This window comes from Erpetoichthys calabaricus, chromosome 14, assembly GCF_900747795.2.
Source record: "Erpetoichthys calabaricus chromosome 14, fErpCal1.3, whole genome shotgun sequence".
NCBI classification, from domain to species: Eukaryota; Metazoa; Chordata; class Cladistia; order Polypteriformes; family Polypteridae; genus Erpetoichthys; species Erpetoichthys calabaricus.
In genome coordinates, this window is record NC_041407.2 from 24022253 (window position 1) to 24041486 (window position 19234).

The 19234-nt window shown below is 39.3% G+C and overlaps 1 protein-coding gene across 2 annotated transcripts in view; it reads left to right on the forward strand.

The window, feature by feature from the left end:
• The window catches only part of LOC114664662 (mitochondrial Rho GTPase 1-A), a 53468-nt gene that overhangs the window by 18420 nt on the left and 15814 nt on the right, over positions 1–19234 (forward strand). For both annotated transcript variants that reach the window (XM_028818855.2, XM_028818856.2), the window contains exons 10-18: positions 12473–12581; positions 12729–12849; positions 13249–13333; positions 13475–13620; positions 13878–13978; positions 14057–14187; positions 15084–15167; positions 15807–15929; positions 16258–16460. In XM_028818855.2, coding sequence (XP_028674688.2) covers positions 12473–12581; positions 12729–12849; positions 13249–13333; positions 13475–13620; positions 13878–13978; positions 14057–14187; positions 15084–15167; positions 15807–15929; positions 16258–16460 — 1103 coding nt within the window. The remainder of the gene's footprint in view (positions 1–12472; positions 12582–12728; positions 12850–13248; positions 13334–13474; positions 13621–13877; positions 13979–14056; positions 14188–15083; positions 15168–15806; positions 15930–16257; positions 16461–19234) is intronic.

A 19234-nucleotide genomic window follows, 5' to 3' on the forward strand; every position in this document is an offset into this window, starting at 1 on the left:
TCAGTCCCTGTACGATCGGTGCCAGAGCTTGGTCCGCATTGCCGGCAGTAAGTCGAACCCGTTTCCAGTGAGAGTTGGACTCCGCCAGGGCTGCCCTTTGTCACCGATTCTGTTCATATCTTTTATGGACAGAATTTCTAGGCGCAGCCAGGGTGTTGAGAGGGTCCAGTTTGGTGGGCTCAGGATTGGGTCACTGCTTTTTGCAGATGATGTTGTCCTGTTTGCTTCATCAGGCCGTGATCTTCAGCTCTCTCTGGATCGGTTCGCAGCCGAGTGTGAAGCGGCTGGGATGAGAATCAGCACCTCCAAATCCGAGACCATGGTCCTCAGCCGGAAAAGGGTGGAGTGCCCTCTCAGGGTTGGTAGCGAGATCCTGCCCCAAGTGGAGGAGTTCAAGTATCTCGGGGTCTTGTTCACGAGTGAGGGAAGAATGGAGCATGAGATCAACAGGCGGATCGGTGCGGCATCCGCAGTAATGCGGGCATTGCATTGGTCTGTCGTGGTGAAAAAGGAGCTGAGCCGCAAGGCGAAGCTCTCAATTTACCAGTCGATCTATGTTCCTACCCTCACCTATGGTCATGAGCTATGGGTAGTGACCGAAAGAACGAGATCGCGAATACAAGCGGCTGAAATGAGTTTCCTCCGCAGGGTGTCTGGACTTTCCCTTAAAGATAGGGTGAGAAGCTCAGTCATCCGGGAGGGGCTCAGAGTAGAGCCGCTGCTCCTCCGCATCGAGAGGAGTCAGATGAGGTGGCTTGGGCATCTGATCAGGATGCCTCCTGGACGCCTCCCTGGTGAGGTGTTCCGGGCACGTCCAACCGGGAGGAGGCCCCGGGGAAGACCCAGGACACGCTGGAGGGACTATGTCTCTCGACTGGCCTGGGAACGCCTTGGGATTCTCCCGGAAGAGCTGGAAGAAGTGGCCGGGGAGAGGGAAGTCTGGGCATCTCTGCTCAAGCTGCTGCCCCCGCGACCCGACCTCGGATAAGCGGGAGACAATGGATGGATGGATGGATGGAGTAGTCTTACTCAGGAATACTCACATTTTTTTCCCTTCAAATGCAGGTTTTCTGAATCTTATAATATTTAGTATTATTAATTTCACTTATTTTTGCACAGTAATCCCTCGCTATATCGCGCTTCGACTTTCGCGGCTTCACTCTATCGCGGATTTTATATGTAAGCATATTTAAATATATATCGCGGATTTTTTGCTGGTTCGCGGATTTCTGCGGACAATGGGTCTTTTAATTTCTGGTACATGCTTCCTCAGTTGGTTTGCCCAGTTGATTTCATACAAGGGACGCTATTGGGCAGATGGCTGAGAAGCTACCCAACCAGAGCGCGTATTACGTATTAAATAAAACTCCTCAAATATATTGTGAGCACGGGGGCTGTTCGCATCCCTAGAAGATACGGCCGCTCCTCAAAAAACACTGAAAGATTACCTTCACATTGCTCTCTTCCTTGCTGGGCTTAAATGTGGCTGCTTTGTCAAGCGATATGCTTCCTGCACGGTGCTTCGCATACTTAAAAGATCAAGCAGCACGTATTGATTTTTGATTGTTTGCCTTTCTCTCTCTCTCTCTTGCTCTGACATTCTCTGCCCCTGACGGAGGGGGTGTGAGCAGGGGGGCTGTTCGCACCCCTAGACGATACGGACGCTCATCTAAAAATGCTGAAAGATTATCTTCACGTTGCTCCCTTTCTTGCAGCTGGTTTGTCAAGCGATATGCTTCCTGCATGGTGCTTCGCATACTTAAAAGCTCGAACGGCATGTATTGATTTTTAATTGTTTGCTTTTCTCTGTCTCTCTCACTCTCTCTGACATTCTCTGCTCCTGACGGAGGGGGTGTGAGCAAGGGGGGCTGTTTGCACCACTAGACGATACGGACGCTCCTCTAAAAAATGCTGAAAGGCTACCTTTACATTGCTCCCTTCCTAGCAGCTGCGTTGTCCGGCGGTGCTTCGCATACTTAAAAGCCCAAACAGCCCTATTGATTTCTGATTGTTTGCTTTTATTTCTCTCTCTCTCTGACATTCTCTGCTCCTGACGCGCAATCCTTTGAAGAGGAAGATATGTTTGCATTCTTTTAATTGTGAGATGGAACTGTCATCTCTGACTTGTCATGGAGCACAGTTTAAACTTTTGAAAAAGAGACAAATGTTTGTTTGCAGTGTTTGAATAATGTTCCTGTCTCTCTACAACCTCCTGTGTTTCTGTGCAAATCTGTGACCCAAGCATGACAATATAAAAATAACCATATAAACATATGGTTTCTACTTCGCAGATTTTCACCTTTCACGGGGGGTTCTGGAACGCAACCCCCGCGATTGAGGAGGGATTACTGTAAAACTATGAATAACATGCAATAAAAACACAAAACACCTTACAATAAACAGTAAAATACCATTCATTCTGTGTGTATGTGTTTCTATACTGTGTGTGTGTGTGTATATATATATATATATATATATATATATATATATATATATATATATATATATATATATAATGTATGTATGGTGTAGTCAGCTCTGCTCATTCTCAACCTTAGCCACTAGATGCTGCATGCGTGTACTTTAAAATTTGTTTGCGCTTGCATGCACCTCGGGTCTCACTATGAAAGACCTGTGTGCAGCAAACACCGCCGCGTAATGACAGTTGTGCTAATGACACAGATGAAGACACACAATATTGAAATGAAGCAAACGCCGTGGCTCAGCAACATGCAAGTGAAACACCTCAGCAATGCAGGGCAAGGCTTGAAAGTTTCACTAAAAACATTGTCTGTCTGAAGATATTTTCTCGAGACAAAGGACTCACATGTCAGTGATATGGCTAAAATATGGTATCGTCAGAGTCTTCTTACAAAAGCCAGTGGGGTAGCAAGCACAGGTGGCTCAACATCCTCTGCACTGGGTAATTGTTAAGAGTTAACTGATGCCTCTCCAAGTTCATGAATATAGTAAATTGTTTTTTGTCCCGAACACTACACACAGCTAGTGTGTGTGTGTGTGTGTGTGTATATGTGTATAGTGTGCTTTGTTTTGGTGGGAAACTTCCCATTGAATATATATAATATAAACTATGTGTGTGTGCATATATATATATATATATAGTAACCACCAGGGGGTGCACCAGCTCCCTGAAAAAGCAGACATCAGGCACACGTCCAGCACAACAGAAGGCTTATATTCCTGTGGCACAGTTTTAAGCCAGGGGGACTGCCCTGTGCCATACCAGGGGAAGTAATCTCCCGTGCAAGCTCTTCCCCTCGGTCCATCCCTTACGAAGGTGGCCCGGGCTGTCCATTTAAAAAAAAAAAAAAATTATACATATATATAATATAATATAATATATACACACATACATACATACATACATACATACATACATACATACATACATACATACAATACACCATCAAAATTCGCGGGGTTACTGTTTTGTCTTGGTAGAGTAATATATATTGCTCTACTTTTCCCTATTGTATTATTAATATGTAGCCTTAGAATGCCTAATCTCACAGACTTACCACTGTTTATAAGGTATTATTGTATATGAATTATCCCCACCTTCCCTTCTATATCTATAACCTCAGGCAATTAGATGTAGTAAAAAGACAAGCAGAAGTTAAGTTACAGTTTAAACAATGTATTATTGATAATATTCAGAAATAATAACAAAATGAAAAGTACATTTGAATATTGGCAACCATACAACCTGATTAAATGATGATATGTAGTTTAGGTCGCACACAGTCTTCTGGTTACTTAAATGTCTCTAGTTAAGGCATCATTGATGCTCAGCTTTCAGCCACATGTCTGTTCAAAATGGCTGCTGAGGTGTGCTGTTCATTGTGTTCTCTTCATCATCACAGGTTAGCAAGAGAGATGCTTCTTCATCATATGTTGGTTGATAAGAGAGAGAGTGTGAGGTTAAACACATACATTTATAGATGTTCTGTCCAACCCCTAGAGCCAATAGGACATCATGGTACTTAAAGGCCTCTGAGACAAGCTAATTCCAAACAGCCATACCTCAGACCAATGGGGAAATAGAACAACTTGACCCCTGCCCCCAAACCATATGTTAAAGTACACCTTAGCCCATTTGCGGGGGTAGAAATGACTTTGGCAAGGAAACACTTGCCAAACTGGTTTAAAACACATATCCCCCAAATCCTGTCGTAAAATTCAAACAGACCCATTCCTGTGGGGGGGGGGGGGGGGGTACACACTAAATTACATTGCTTTGTCTAAATTACAAATAAAGATATACAGTACAAAATATTCATCAAGTTATATGTAAAATCTCACATCACAACAGTTACGTTCCTAGAGCAACTGCAAATTTTGGATGTGGTTAAGAAAAATGCCTATTGTTATAGTTTAAACCCTAAATATGCCCCCAAAACACTTTAATTTAATTTCAAACTCAGCTTAATACATTACCCTAAAATAAAGAATGTAAAGGTAAACCCATATACTGTACAGTACTGTACTGATATGTCATCCGGAGTGCTAGAATGTAAAATATCGATGTTACTGCTATATGTACTATAATTCATGCAAGTGCGTTTTCATTGCCAGAAGCCTTAGAAGGTGCAAGGCGTTTCGACGTCATCTTGGGGCTTTAACACTTAAACAGCCACATACTTGGGGGTTAATGCATCCCTGGATGCCAAATACTTTTTTGCTGCACTTTTTAAGTAAACGTCAGAATTCACAAAGAAAAAGTGAAATTTTAATGGAACACATTTTGTTTTCATGCAAAGAGCATCACAATTACTGCAACATTGATAATTTTACACACTGCCAATGAACTGTAAAAACTATTTAAAAAAACTAGTGGAACAATATGTACAAGGTGCAACTGATGCCATCAATGAAATTCAGTAAATCACTGAGCCAGCTGCGCTTGAAATGGCTGCACGCAAACACACAGAGGTAAGCGCTGATGCTTGCAGGCTAGTCTAGTGCAGCGGCTCAATCCCGGAGACAGTGAGGCTGCAGGGTGTCACGCTTGAGTCACAGAATTGCACAGAAACACAGGAGATTGTAGAGACAGGAACTTTATTCAAATACTTCAAACAAAAATGTCTCCTTCAGAAGTAAAATGAGCTCAGTATGCAGTTAGTTCTCGATTAAAGAATAGACAAACATCATAGGGGAGCACAACAGGAGTGGGACCCCTAACTGGAGCAGAGGATGTGTGGGGGAGGAGAGAGAAACAAAGCAATCAGCCAAAAAGGACAGGTGCTGTTCAGGCTTTTAAGTATGCGTAGCGTCTCGTGAGAAGCATATCACGCAACAGAGCAGCCGCAAGTAAGGGAGCAATGTGAAGGTAGTCTATCAGCATTTTTTAAGAGGGGTTTTTTGAGGAGCGTCCATGCCTTCTAGGGATGAGTTCAGCCCCCTTGCTCACAAGGGGCTGGCAGTGGTCATGAGCTGGCTACTCAACTAATGTACGGCACTGGCTGATCACCCAGTCTTGGTGCGACCCGCACGCACTCGCAAACAGAGACAAAAACAAAGCAAACTGGTAATCAAACAGCAAATAAAGAATGTAATGAAAACAAATGAAATAAATGAAAAGAACGATACCACCCTTGTTCCCCTTACAGCGGTTACACATTAAATACAACAAAGCACAAACAAAACACAATAAATCATGAAAAACGTTCATGAAACGGCAACGGATGAAATGTAATGATGAAAATGGATAGTTCAGAGACCCGCACGTTAAATGGGAATGTAAAGATAGTCCTACCGCTAGTTCCTGAAATGGTGAAGACGGTTTCAGGAGTGCTCCTTTCTTTGTAGGATGGCTATGAATCCACTTACAGTCCTCATGTACACAGGCAGATGGCAGAAAATCCAGACGCCAACCACGAAACGATCCAGAACAAAACGAATAAGTACAGGTAACCCAACAGAAGGCAGACAGAGAGACAGGAACTTGAAATACAAATTACAAAAACTTTTTTTATGTTTTTGCTCACTGGCCCCCTTTTTAAAAACCACGCTGACATCCTTTGACCCCAACAGCCCCAGCACCCTCAGCAGAAGACCAATCAGAGTCACTGCAGGGACTGCTGGGAGTTGCAGTTTCAAATTGTATTGGCTACTTTCACCATCCCAAGCTGTGTTTTCCTCTACAGTTGCTTCCTGTTCTCTCTTTTTTGCCACGAAAAAAGCCATAGTAATTGCGGAAGATATTTGCTGTTTCCGCTAAGAATTATTAGATAGGTTCTAAGGAAAAATCCACGAATGACTGAGGCTGCGAACTCTGAACCGCGACTTTGCGGGGGTCTACTATCTATCTATCTATCTATCTATCTATCTATCTATCTATCTATCTATCTATCTATCTATCTATCTATCTATCATATAGTGCCTTTCATGTCTATCTATCTATCTATCTATCTATCTATCTATCTATCTATCTATCTATCTATCTATCTATCATATAGTGCCTTTCATGTCTGTCTATCTATCTATCTATCTATCTATCTATCTATCTATCTATCTATCTATCTATCTATCTATCTATCTATCTATCTATATATATATATATATATATATATATATATATATATTATATATATATATATATATATATATATATATATATATATATATATATATATACACACACACACACACACACACTAGGGAGCTAACCCCTGCTCGCTTTGCTTGCCAACCCCCATGGCCTGCGCTACGTGCCTGCCACTTCACATCTCTGCTGCTTGTGTTGTGAAGAGGGGGGCTGAACGCACCCCACCCCAAGGGGACGCGGTCGCTCCTCCGAAAACCCCCTCTTAAATGGTCATACAATGAGAAACAAATACAGTTTTTTTTCCTCTTTTTTGCTCGATCAACTGCTGAATTGCTGCTGTGCCATGTGATCTGCATCTCGCACGGCGCTTCGAACATTTAAAAGCCTGTACAGCAGCTGTCTTTGTCATTTACTCTTTGTCTTTTATTTCTGGCCCCGGGTGTGGTTAAATCTGTTGGCACAAAATCTCATCTCGCGGGATGCGAGTTCTTGACATCTTAGTTTTTAATTTAAAAATGGAATAAGAATCTGAAAATCTAACAACATCACATTAAAGTTCAAAAAATTCTGAAAAGAGTGATACCAAACATATATATGTAGGTTTTAAAATAAGCCTGATTTAAAGCGTGACAAAAAATGTGACATAAAGCTGTCACATAAAATCATTGCACAAAATTGTTGCACTTTTAGGCTTAGGATTTATATATATATATCCATATTACTAACCGAGAATGCTAAACCGGATGGATGCAGGGACATCCGGCCATGGGCCGTAGCCGCAAAAAGACGTACTGCGCAGGCGCCCCAAGAAATGAGCCGCCGCGAGAGGCGGACAAGAGCACAGAAAAAAGGAGTCAAACGCAGGCGACGCACACAGCGCGCCGCACGAGCAAAACACCCAATAACCCCCCCCCCCACCCCCAACACACACACACACACAAAAGCAACGGACGGGACACACACAAAGAGGACGATTCAACAAGCACACAAAAAAAAAAAGAGCCCGCAAACCCCCCCCCCCCCCCCCCCACACACAAACAAGCAACGGACGGGACACACACAAAGAGGAGGATTTAATCCCATTGCACACGAAACGGGACGCACACAAAGAGGAGGATTCAACAAGCCACAAGCACACAAAAAAAAACAAGCCGCGAGCACCACACAAAGCCCATTGGACAAGAAACGGGACAGACTACGGACATAGCACACGAAACGTACACAAAAACGACGATTCAGACCCACGACCACAGTAACATAAATAACAAATGACACCCAAAGCCCCATTTCTAAATGAAATGTCCGTATTAAACATACGTCATCTCAACACGTTCACAATATGCAGCATAGGTAGATCTCATTACAATGAGGCACTATTAACCGTTCAACCGCAGAAAAGGCTCCATATTAACAGTGAGTGCGATCCTCCTTAGTACTTATCCATATTTCTCACGCTCAAGAACAAACAAGTCATGAATTCACGATCACAAGTACAAAACGATACCGCTCGGATAACGGGACCAAACACAATTCACACTATGCAGCATAGGTGGATCTCATTACAATAAGGCACTATTAACCGTTCAACCGCAGAAAAGGCTCCATATTAACAGTGAGTGCAATACTCCTTATTACTTATCCATATTTTTAGAAGAAAAAATGTCTCGGCTCCAAAAACGCAAAGCTCAACTGAAGCTTCTAACTAACGATGTACCTAAAAGTAAAAACTTTATGAACTGCATTAGATCCTACAATAGTTCATTTGCTTTTGCATCTACCGGAGTAAATATCAGGCCACCAAAAGGCAATGGCCCATACTGCTTTCGCATATGTGCACAAATACTGCATCGCATTGGAACAGTGCACCCTGAAACAAATCAACAACGCAAATATGCACAAATCTACATCCTAGATCCACATGACGCAATCTATCAATCAAAGTGCTGCATCGCAACAGGCACGGATTCAAAACGAAACAACCTCCCGTCTCAGACGTACGTTAACGGCAAGGAAGGCTACAACGGGCTTCTCACACAGCACAGGCAAATCGATTACAGCTCCAAAACAACACGTCCCAAATACTACACATGCAACAACGCGCCTCTCAAACGGCACAAGCAAAACATACACCAGGAAAATTCATTCGGATTAATGAATGTCATTTGCAATCATTGTCATTCAGTTCACTTCCCTGAAGAAACAACTGGCAATACAAGTAATACATTTACACGTTGTTGTCAAAAGGGTCAAATTAGACTGCCTCCTTTACATTCATATACTGAATATCTACAGAAGCTTCTAACTAACGATGTACCTGAAAGTGAAATCTTTATCAACTGCATAAGATCCTACAAATCGCTATCCACTATGAACATAAACAGTAGCACTGCACGTGACATCTGTCTTGCGAAAATGTTACCGTCTTTTTCCGAAATTAAGACATCCCCCGAAAATAAGCCCTATCGAGATTTTCGGAACTTTTTGTAATATAAGCCCTCCCCCGAAAATAAGCCCTAGTTAAAATAATGTGAAAAAAAGAATTCATTAAAAAATGCTGTTGATTTATTAAGTATGTTTAGCTTCCCTAATACTCGTATTTCAGAGAAATGTTTGAAATAAAATATTCCGAGAAATTCATTGTTTACCTCTACAGTTCGTTTCAAATTAATTCTTGGAATTTATCTTAAAAATACAACATAAGGCAGCATGAATACATAAATATTGTGTCCGCTCTGCTCTGCTGTGTTGTACTGCGTCGCGTGTATCGCAGAGTATGGTCGAATGAGGTGGGGAGGGGGTGGAGGGGGGCATGCATATGCGGAATGCGACGGAACGCGTCGTTGGCGCACACTATAAATAATTGTTCGTTAAGGCAGCAGTCTACATTGAGCGACAGTGCAGATACAGTGTTCATTTCAGTCTTGTAAGTCTGATTATTTCCTCATACGTAATTTTATTTTTTATAAAGTGAATAATTTTTAACCGCAGTTAAAATGAGTACAAAACGAAAGAGCTATTCCGTTGAGTACAAAAAGGGAATTGTGGAAGACTCCAGGGGTGTAAATCTTGATTTATGATGATGTTCCAGAAGAAGATGACATGACTGTAATTGAATCAATTTTAATTTCTGTATTCTGTGTAAAATAAATAAATATTAAATAAAAATATATAAATATACTTTTATTTTTGTCCTCCCCCGAAAATAAGCCCTAGTGCGTATTTTGGACCAAAAAAGAAAGTAAGACAGTGTCTTATTTTCGGAAAAAGACGGTAGTTATTGATGAATGTACAATGGCATCCAGTCACTTACTCAACACCATTCATAAACTTCTACAAACGTTTATGAATAATAATATTCGCTTTGGAGGAAAGGTACTTTTATTAGGAGGAGATTTTAGACAGTGCTTAGCTATTCTTCCACATGCCATGCGCTCAGCTATTGTTCAGTGCACTTTAAAATACGCAGACAATTGGCAATTTTTTCAAAAGATACAGTTAGTAAAAAAGATACGATGTCCAGAACCAGATCATAACAATTGCTTATTACAACTGGGAGATGGTACACTCACCAATACAGATGGACTTCACCCACAGATTATTACAATTCCTCAAGCCTTTATCTGCGACGACTTAGTTACAGACAGATTTGGAACAGCAATCTCATTAGACCAAATGCCCCTTTTAACACAACGCACTATATTATGTCCAAAAAATATTAATGTGGAAAACATTACTTCCTGGAGAGACACAACTCTTTCTAAGCTCTGACAAACTTGACACTGATCACAACAATAACCATCTTCATTGACATTACAAGTTCTGACCTGGAATTACCTTTTACACTTAAACGGCGTGTACAAAGAAATTTTCAAATAAACCTTTACACTGTGCCACACACTTTATTGTTTGCTTTCTATTTGCATCATCTACACCTTCACACTATTCTATTATCTCATTCATACATCACGCTCTTTGTCATTCCCAACACCAGGGGTTGGCGAGCGAAGCGAGCAGGGGGCGGAGCCCCCTAGTATATATATATTCACGGCATTCGTAGTCTGAATCACAATCTGATTGTATGGGTGGTTACCTACCAGGTAACGCTTGTGGTTGGTCAGCAAGTCGGCTAACATCCGCCACGATGCCCTCAGTTGTGAGAAGCAGATCATAGAATGGTACAATCAGATTGTGATTCAGACTACGAATGCCGTGAATGTAATTACCCCAATCTACATGCTGTCACATAAACGAACCACACGCCGTGGCGCAACGTTAGGGGCTTTGCCTCTGGCGCTGACGTTCGAGGTTCGATTCCCGAGAGGGAGTGCAGTAGAGTGTGTACGCCTGATGAGCCCAGAATTAGGGCGAAACACGTGTCGCGTACTCTTTGCATTATTTGACAGTAAACTATTTCAACCATATATATCTATATCTATATATATCTATATATATATCTATATATAATACTAGTACCGGATATACAGTACAATTTATTTTTTGTATAGCCCAAAATCACACAAGAAGTGCCGCAATGGGCTTTAACAGGCCCTGCCTCTGGACAGCCCCCCAGCCTTGACCTTCTAAGAAGACCAGAAAAAAACTCCCAAAAAAAACCCTTGTAGGGAAAAAATGGAAGAAACCTTGGGAAAGGCAGTTCAAAGAGAGACCCCTTTCCAGGTAGGTTGGGCGTGCAGTGGGTGTCCAGAAGAAGGGGGTCAATACAATACAGTACAATACATAGAACAGAATAAATCCTTAATACAGTATAAAAATAAAAATTCTAGAAGTACAGAGTAGAATTTCACATTAGATGATATCACATAATATGATTTGAATTTGTTTTAAGTCCTGGAGACCTCATTCATCAAGCTGCCTCCCCCATTTTGCCATTCCACATTTGAAATAGCGCTAATCTGATGAAAGGACCCCTCATTCCCCTTAGGCAGGCAATCTACAATTTAAAGAGATTGTTATTTTCTTGTGAATTGTTACATATGCATTATTTTCACTTTTACTTTAAAAACTTTTGTAAAAACAGTACTTGTTTCTTTATTTCCTGCCTCGCGCATGGTTACATCTCTTTCTTCCCAGACGTATAATACTGCTCATATTGTGAAGGGTGTTGCGGCTGAACGTACGCTAAGGATATGCCATTGGATCATTTGCTTTATTTTTGCTGCTTGCTAGCTGCCTCTTCTGCCTGTCGCATGTCGTTGTTTTAAGAGCTGGTAGCACATGATGCTTGCCTGCCAAAAGCAATCCAACAACTGCTAGCTTAGAGGTCTGTTGACTTGTTTTAAATGATGGCTCACTACCTGGTCTCGCGTGACGTTGTAAAAGCAATACCTGTCTTTTATTTCTGGCCGCGGGCGTGGTTGAATTCTTTCTTGCAGGATGTATAACGCTGCTCACGTTCGGTTGGGGTAGATGCTGTTGCGTTGCCCTTCGATATTTTTAAAGCCTGTACAACTGCTGTCCTTTTTGCTACGGCCCTGGGACAATCTCTTGGCAGCAAGTCTCATGTTTACGGTCCCCGCAAAACGCACGGTGGCAAGTCTCCTTGGTCTCGTGGGTCTTTAAAATGTCTTTCGAGATTATCGCGTATCGTAGCCTTGCATTTGCTTTCCATTCCAGGATTTTCTTTTATATAGAGATATATATACAGCATATATATTTATATATATATATATATATATATATATATATATATATATATATATATATATATATATATATACACACACACACACACTGTATATATAGAGTGCAAGTTACTTGCATCCTTAGTCCATAGATTTTCTTTATTTGCATTCTATGATTTTTACACATTTATGTAATTCTATTATGAAACATTACTCTTGACAATGTTATATCTGAAATTTTTTTTCTTACTTTTTATTTCAGAGAACGTGTTTTAACACCCCCTTGGCCCCGCAGGCTTTAGAGGATGTGAAGAATGTGGTTAGGAAAAACATGAGTGATGGAGTCTATGACAATGGGCTTACTTTAAAGGGTAGGCAGAGTGATGAGAGCGGTATGATTCTGAACCAGGATTTAATTATTTGTTCTGCTTCACTTATTTCATTCTTCTCAACATAATATGGTTAAGTAATGTTTTAGAATGTTTATCTTGTTAAGTGTCTCTTGTGTGCTTTTCTAGGATTTTTGTTTCTCCATACCCTGTTTATTCAGAGAGGCAGGCATGAGACTACATGGACAGTACTACGTCGTTTTGGATATGATGATGACCTAGAACTGACCCAGGACTATCTCTTCCCTCCGTATGTACACAACAATTTTAAATGGAATACCCCTAATCCCAACCTACCCTCCGACTCCAGTTTGTCTCTTCCGTTTCTAATCACTCTACTGCTTGTCTTTTCTGTCTGTTTTTTCCATGTTGTGCTGTGTGTCAAAGAAAGATTGTCATTTAAAAGGACCTTAATTATTAGACATAAAGTTCAACTGAATCTTAAAAAAAAGTTTTTTAAGAACCTCTTATAGAGCATAATGAAGTATAAAAGTAGGTTAAAAGTTCAACATCCTGAATGTTCACCATCATTTTCTTTTTGAAGAGGTAACAGATTGTGCACCACTGCCTTTTCATTCAAATCAGACTTCATGTGAAGTGTGTTTTTATTTTGGTGTCCTATTACATTTTTTGTCCTTTTTCCTTACAGGCTAAAAATTCCCCCAGACTGCACAACTGAGTTGAATCACAATGCTTATTTGTTCCTTCAGAGTGTTTTTGATAAACATGACTTGGTATGTTGATACAAAGAACTAATTTTGCCTTTTCTGAAGGCGGTTTGAAGTGAGAAAGAAACAGATTTAATGTGTCCTCTCCATATACTGTATTTGCTGTTTGAACTGTTAATACTCTTGTTCTTGTTACTTCTTGCATAGGACAGGGACTGTGCTTTGTCTCCAGAAGAGTTAAAGGATCTTTTTAAAGTATTTCCCTACATGCCATGGGGTCCTGATGTGAATAATACAGTCTGCACCAATGACCAGGGTTGGATAACCTATCAGGGCTATCTTTCTCAGTGGACGCAAGTATCTTGCTTTTTAATGAATTGATTTTATAAAATGTTTGGAAACTGGGAGTAAATGGAAGGTGTTGTTTTTTAATATTAATGCTTGATACATTAAACTATAAACAGTAAACATGTCAGTTCTCTTCCTATGAAAAGTAAAATAATGTATAATTCTTATGAATTTTACTGCTACTTGACTTCAGTAAGCAACCAAGCATTTCTGTTCTCCCTTTGCTTCCCCTGCTCAATGCCATTCCTTTCCTTTTCTTTAGGTTAACAACATATCTAGATGTCCAAAGATGTCTTGAGTACTTGGGTTATTTGGGTTACTCCATCATCACAGAGCACGAGTCACAGGCAGCAGCTATTACTGGTGAGTTTCAGTCTTATTCTTTGGTTTGGTGGTTTTATTTGTAAGGCTACTTACTCTTAAGTAACTTTTGTTCCTCAGTCACCAGAGATAAGAAGATTGACCTGCAAAAGAAACAAACCCAGAGAAATGTCTTCAGGTGTAATGTCATTGGTATGAGAGGCTGTGGAAAGAGTGGCTTACTGCAAGCCTTCTTGGGACGTAATCTGATGGTAAGATTTCGTGGCCCCAATTCAGCCCTTATCTTTTCTAATCACTTTCCATGTGTCATTCACACATAGTTTTGAACATTCCTCAACAACTTCTTGCCTTCCATATTTAGATATCCATACAAATTGGTAGATGGTCTTTGGTAAACTGACTGCATTCTGCATCATTTGTGGTTATCAACTTACAGACCTCTGTGCAGATTGAGTGCCCAACTGAACCCAATCCCTATAACCATTATAAGTTATCTAACTTACTGAAGCATGAGCAATCTCACCCAATGTACAAACAAATGCATATAACGATGAACACAAAAACCCATCACCCTCTGATTCTTATAATCAGATTTACTTTGTTGATGTGCTGCATTTATTTGTAACATTATACCGAATCTTTTCTTTATCCTATTTGCTGATATTTTCATTACCACATAGCTGCTCAACGACCATATTATATGAAGATGTTGTAAATACACAAGTGAAGAAAAAGTACACTTATAAAATACTGTATAATACTTGAGTGCCTAACACAGAACCGGTAATAATGCATAGCCGATTGTTTAATTGATGCAGTTAAAAATGTATTAAGTTTCTTTAATATTATACTGTTATAACAGTGTAAGTATTTTATCCCAATATTTGCATGTGAATTCATAATTAATAAGAAACAGCTTGAATTAAATCCTGCATATGTGTCCATAGACCAATAGCTATTACTGATATATCGAATATACTTTTTAAATATAAACCACACTGATATTGCTTTTGGGTTACTGTAGAAATCATATTAATCCTGACTTTATTACTGTGTATGAGTAAGGCCCCTGGTAGACTCTTTTGATGGCCAGACTAGTATTTGCACAACAGATTATTAATTCTTGAGTAATCTTTATATATTGCAGCGACAAAGACAAATTCGTGAAGATCACAGGTCATACTACGCTATAAACACCACATATATCTATGGACAGGAGAAGTACCTTCTGGTAAGTGAATGATTCAGGCATCATTGCACTAGCAAGTCACATTTAATTTATTCTTTTTTTGTACTGTTTAGGATTTCTCAAATTATGCGCTAGGGTATAATATAAATGTAATAAATATAATGTAATAAAAACAGGTACTACATTCATTATTGCCTTTTGGCTATGGCAAAAGATTTGAAATCACAAGACTGAGGTGTCATCCCCTCCACCTGTGACTTATTATATGACCCTGAGCAAGTTACTCTGTCTGCTTCTGAGTTAATTATTAAACAAAAAGTATAAGACATTGTCTAGTAGCTAGATGCATGTAAAGCACATCAGGATGGTGGTCATTATTAAAAGCTGTTGTATAAAATCAATGCTATTTATTTGTTTGCTTGCTCCAGCTGGCTGAAACTGATAAGGCACAAAGATCTTGGCATGTTTGATCTTGCCATGCCCAGCCTGGCAAGTGTGTATGTGATCTGACAGGCAACTTCCTTGTAGCACTAAACAAACTAAAATTGGCCTAATGGTTAAGTTTCATGACTTCTTTTCTGTGTAACTTTTTGTGAATTTCACATATCAAATATAACCGTAAAACATTTGGATGCCTTGTTGCCAAACGTACCAAACATACGCTGCTTTCTGTTTTTAAAGTTACATGAAGTACTTCCAGATTGTGAATTCCTCAGTGACTCTGATTTGTCCTGTGATGCCGTCTGTCTTGTGTACGATATCAACAATCCTCTGTCATTTGAGTTCTGTGCTCGAATTTTCAAGGTAACTTTACATGTGTTCTAGATTAGTAATTATAACGGGCTGTTAAAGTGTGGACTTTAAATTATGGAACCAACACAAGTATCTTTGTTAGTCTTTGGGTTTGCTTTCTACACTTTTTTAGTTGAAATGTTTATTTTGGTTTACTTTTATATTATTACTAACCCTTATTGTTGAATATTGGTTTTTAACATGTGTAGTTCTGTACTGAAAAGTAAGATAATATCCTGAAATAACTGTGAAAAGTGTGTACCAACATGAGGCTGACAGTGTCATAGCCCCAAACACAGTGAAACTTAATCTTTACTAATTCTGAATTATCCCATTGCAGCAACACTTCATGGACAGTAAAACACCTTGCATGGTAGTAGCTGCTAAGTCGGACCTTCATGAGGTGAGGCAAGACTACAGCCTCTCCCCCTTGGAATTCTGCAAAAAACATAAACTGCCACCCCCTCAACAGTTCACCTGCAACACTGTGGACGTTCCCAATAAGGACATCTACTCCAAACTAACCACTATGGCCATGTATCCGTAAGTAGAGATGTGCCCTGGCTGTGTGCACTGATTGTGTCACTCTTATTTATGAGACTCTAGAGCATGTCCCTTTGCAATTTTTTATTTTATTTTATTTTAAAGAAAGACATTTTACAGGGTTGTGTTGCTTCAAGTCACAGTGAATATGTGTAGCAACCATATGAGTTCAAACAAAATATCATTATATATTTGTCAATTACCTATGATTAGAAATGTTCTACTGTTATCATAACTCTGAAATCTAATATAAATGCTTTTATACACAAAGATAATGTCATTACTCAATTCTTAATCACCATTGCTATGCCTTGTGTGTGTCATCGATCGGTGACTTTTACTCCCAAAAGCAAGCTTGGGATATATCTTTCTACAACTTGTTGTTACGTGTGGTTCAGAGCTTCTTTGTCTCACAATGCCGTTTACATTATGTTGTAGAGTGGCATATGCAGTTTTTTTTTTTTGTGTGTACATGGTCGTTTTACAGTATATCTGTGTACATTTCTTGAAGTGTCTCTGACTTCTGTCTCCGCAGACTTAAATGACGCCAGATATTACTGTATGTTACTGTTTATGTGCTGTATGGTGAACCTTTATGTCTTCTGCCAGGTTAACTAATTGATGCATTCTGCATTCCCTGAGAGAGAAACACCAGACCTAGAACTACTGTGTTAGCTTATTTAGTATTTAAAAAAAAAAAAAAAAACTCACTGCTATGTCAAAAGATTAATTTTCATGCTAATTGCTATTATGGTATAACTACCTCTAGTAACACTCTCTTTACATGGGAACCTCCAAGTTAAGTCCCTTTCTGGTTTCCTTGCTTAGCTTGTTAGCTTCCTTAGTTTTTAATTCCAGACAAATGAGCCAAAATTGTTGATTTTCTTTTTCAATAAAAAATATTATTACATGTAACAGAAACATGTAAATACCAAAAGGTCAACATAAATACAGTAGAAAAAGTATGTCTGATGTCCACCGCTGTACTGATGTAGACACTTCCTTTGTGTTTTGAAACAGTCACCAACACACAGCCTAACATTGCAGTCAGTACAGTAGAAGTGTGTTTTTTGTGCACGAGAAGGTAAAATGTCAGTGCCTGATCCACATGATCGACGCAGCCCTTGTGTTTTGTAGGCATCCACAGCACAATGCTTAGTGCCTTCCCCATTTCCTCTGACACAAATGTAGAGAGTTGCTGCATTGTGAGCAGTGCTTGGGAAGCGAACGTCTTTCTTGTCTTCCCACTTCATTGCAATCATGTTGCCTTTTTTGCAATGTACATACTACACCCTACTCCAGCGTTACACGACTTTAGTCACCAGGTATATCACAGTGGTTTGGTTATACTGTGCCATAAGAATCATTCATGCAATCCATGTCTACTGACCAATTTACATTGTCATCACTATCACTTGATTCAACTAATGGTTCACTTTCAGTTTGTTCTAAAACTGGATTTACAGCTTGTTGTTTAAATGCCACACTGTGTTTTGGTTGACAGTCCCTTTCACTGATGAATATTAATGAGTTTCCATAGATTGGCAACACACAGAGAAATATTCATTGTTTTTTTTTGTTTTGTTTTTTTTGCAACATGATGTTATTGTATCCACTAGATAGCAAGAGAATATTATGCTGAGTGTCATTTAGTTTTAACACTTCAGATTATAAAAACCTAAACCTGAGAAACGCTAAGGTTTAAGTATATTAATATAGAATTCTAAGCCCAAATGGTGCTCATGGTTAATGCATGGAAAGCTATGAAACTGTAGCATGTAATGTTTCATGTTTATGATTCTATTATTTTTAAATATTTTGCGATAATGTTGGTATTAGAGAGGACATTAATACCTTTTACAATAGTATAAAGCTGTTCTTGCATATAGCAGTACTGTAAAGAGGTCCTTTACTGCCTCTCAGACCATATAGGCTGTATTATCAGAATATTGCCAACAAATTCCTTACAGCAGAGCAATAGTGACAACAGAAACAGGAAGTAGATCAACTGTCAAGTCATAAGCCATTAAGTCAGAAACTCTAAAATGTAAAACCATCAGTATCATTATTATCAGCTTCTTCATAGTTTACAAAAACAGAAATTAAAAGTTTTTTCTTAGCCTCAGGATCAGTCTACTCAGTCTATTTGAGAGATGTATGGAGCATACTTGACTATAGCAAATAATCTGGCATAATAGCATGCTGACTTCAGCATGAGCGTTTTAATGACAGGATAGCTGACTGGTCAGATTGTTTTGTTTTTTTTTTTAAATTGACATTGTTGCTAATTAATATAGTGTCTCTGGATACTTACGAAATAATGGTGTTGTATGCAAGAATATGTACAATGTCTGCATTAGTTACTGTAGTGATAAATTAGTAACATCTAAACTATGGGACAGATAAAGACATATATATTTTTTAAAATACATAAATCAGTGTATCCAGATTGTCTTAGGAAATGCAGGATGTTTTGTTACAATGCTTTTAGTTAATTAGATTTTTTTTTCTTTCAGGCCTTGTACAACAGCTCTAAAATATCATGAGCTTGTTTTTCTTCAGAGTGCGTCAGATTTAACTTTTTGAGGACTGGCACACTTCTTTTGCAAATAAGATGCACGTCTTTTTTTTTACACTTCTGCATAATTGCATTTACATTGTCGATTTTCTCTTAACTGGTGCATTTCATTTTTTCACCCTCGCCATCTGGTTTGTTTCATTTTGTGCATTTTGACGTGCAGTTGTATCAAGTACATCGCTTTACAAATACTAGG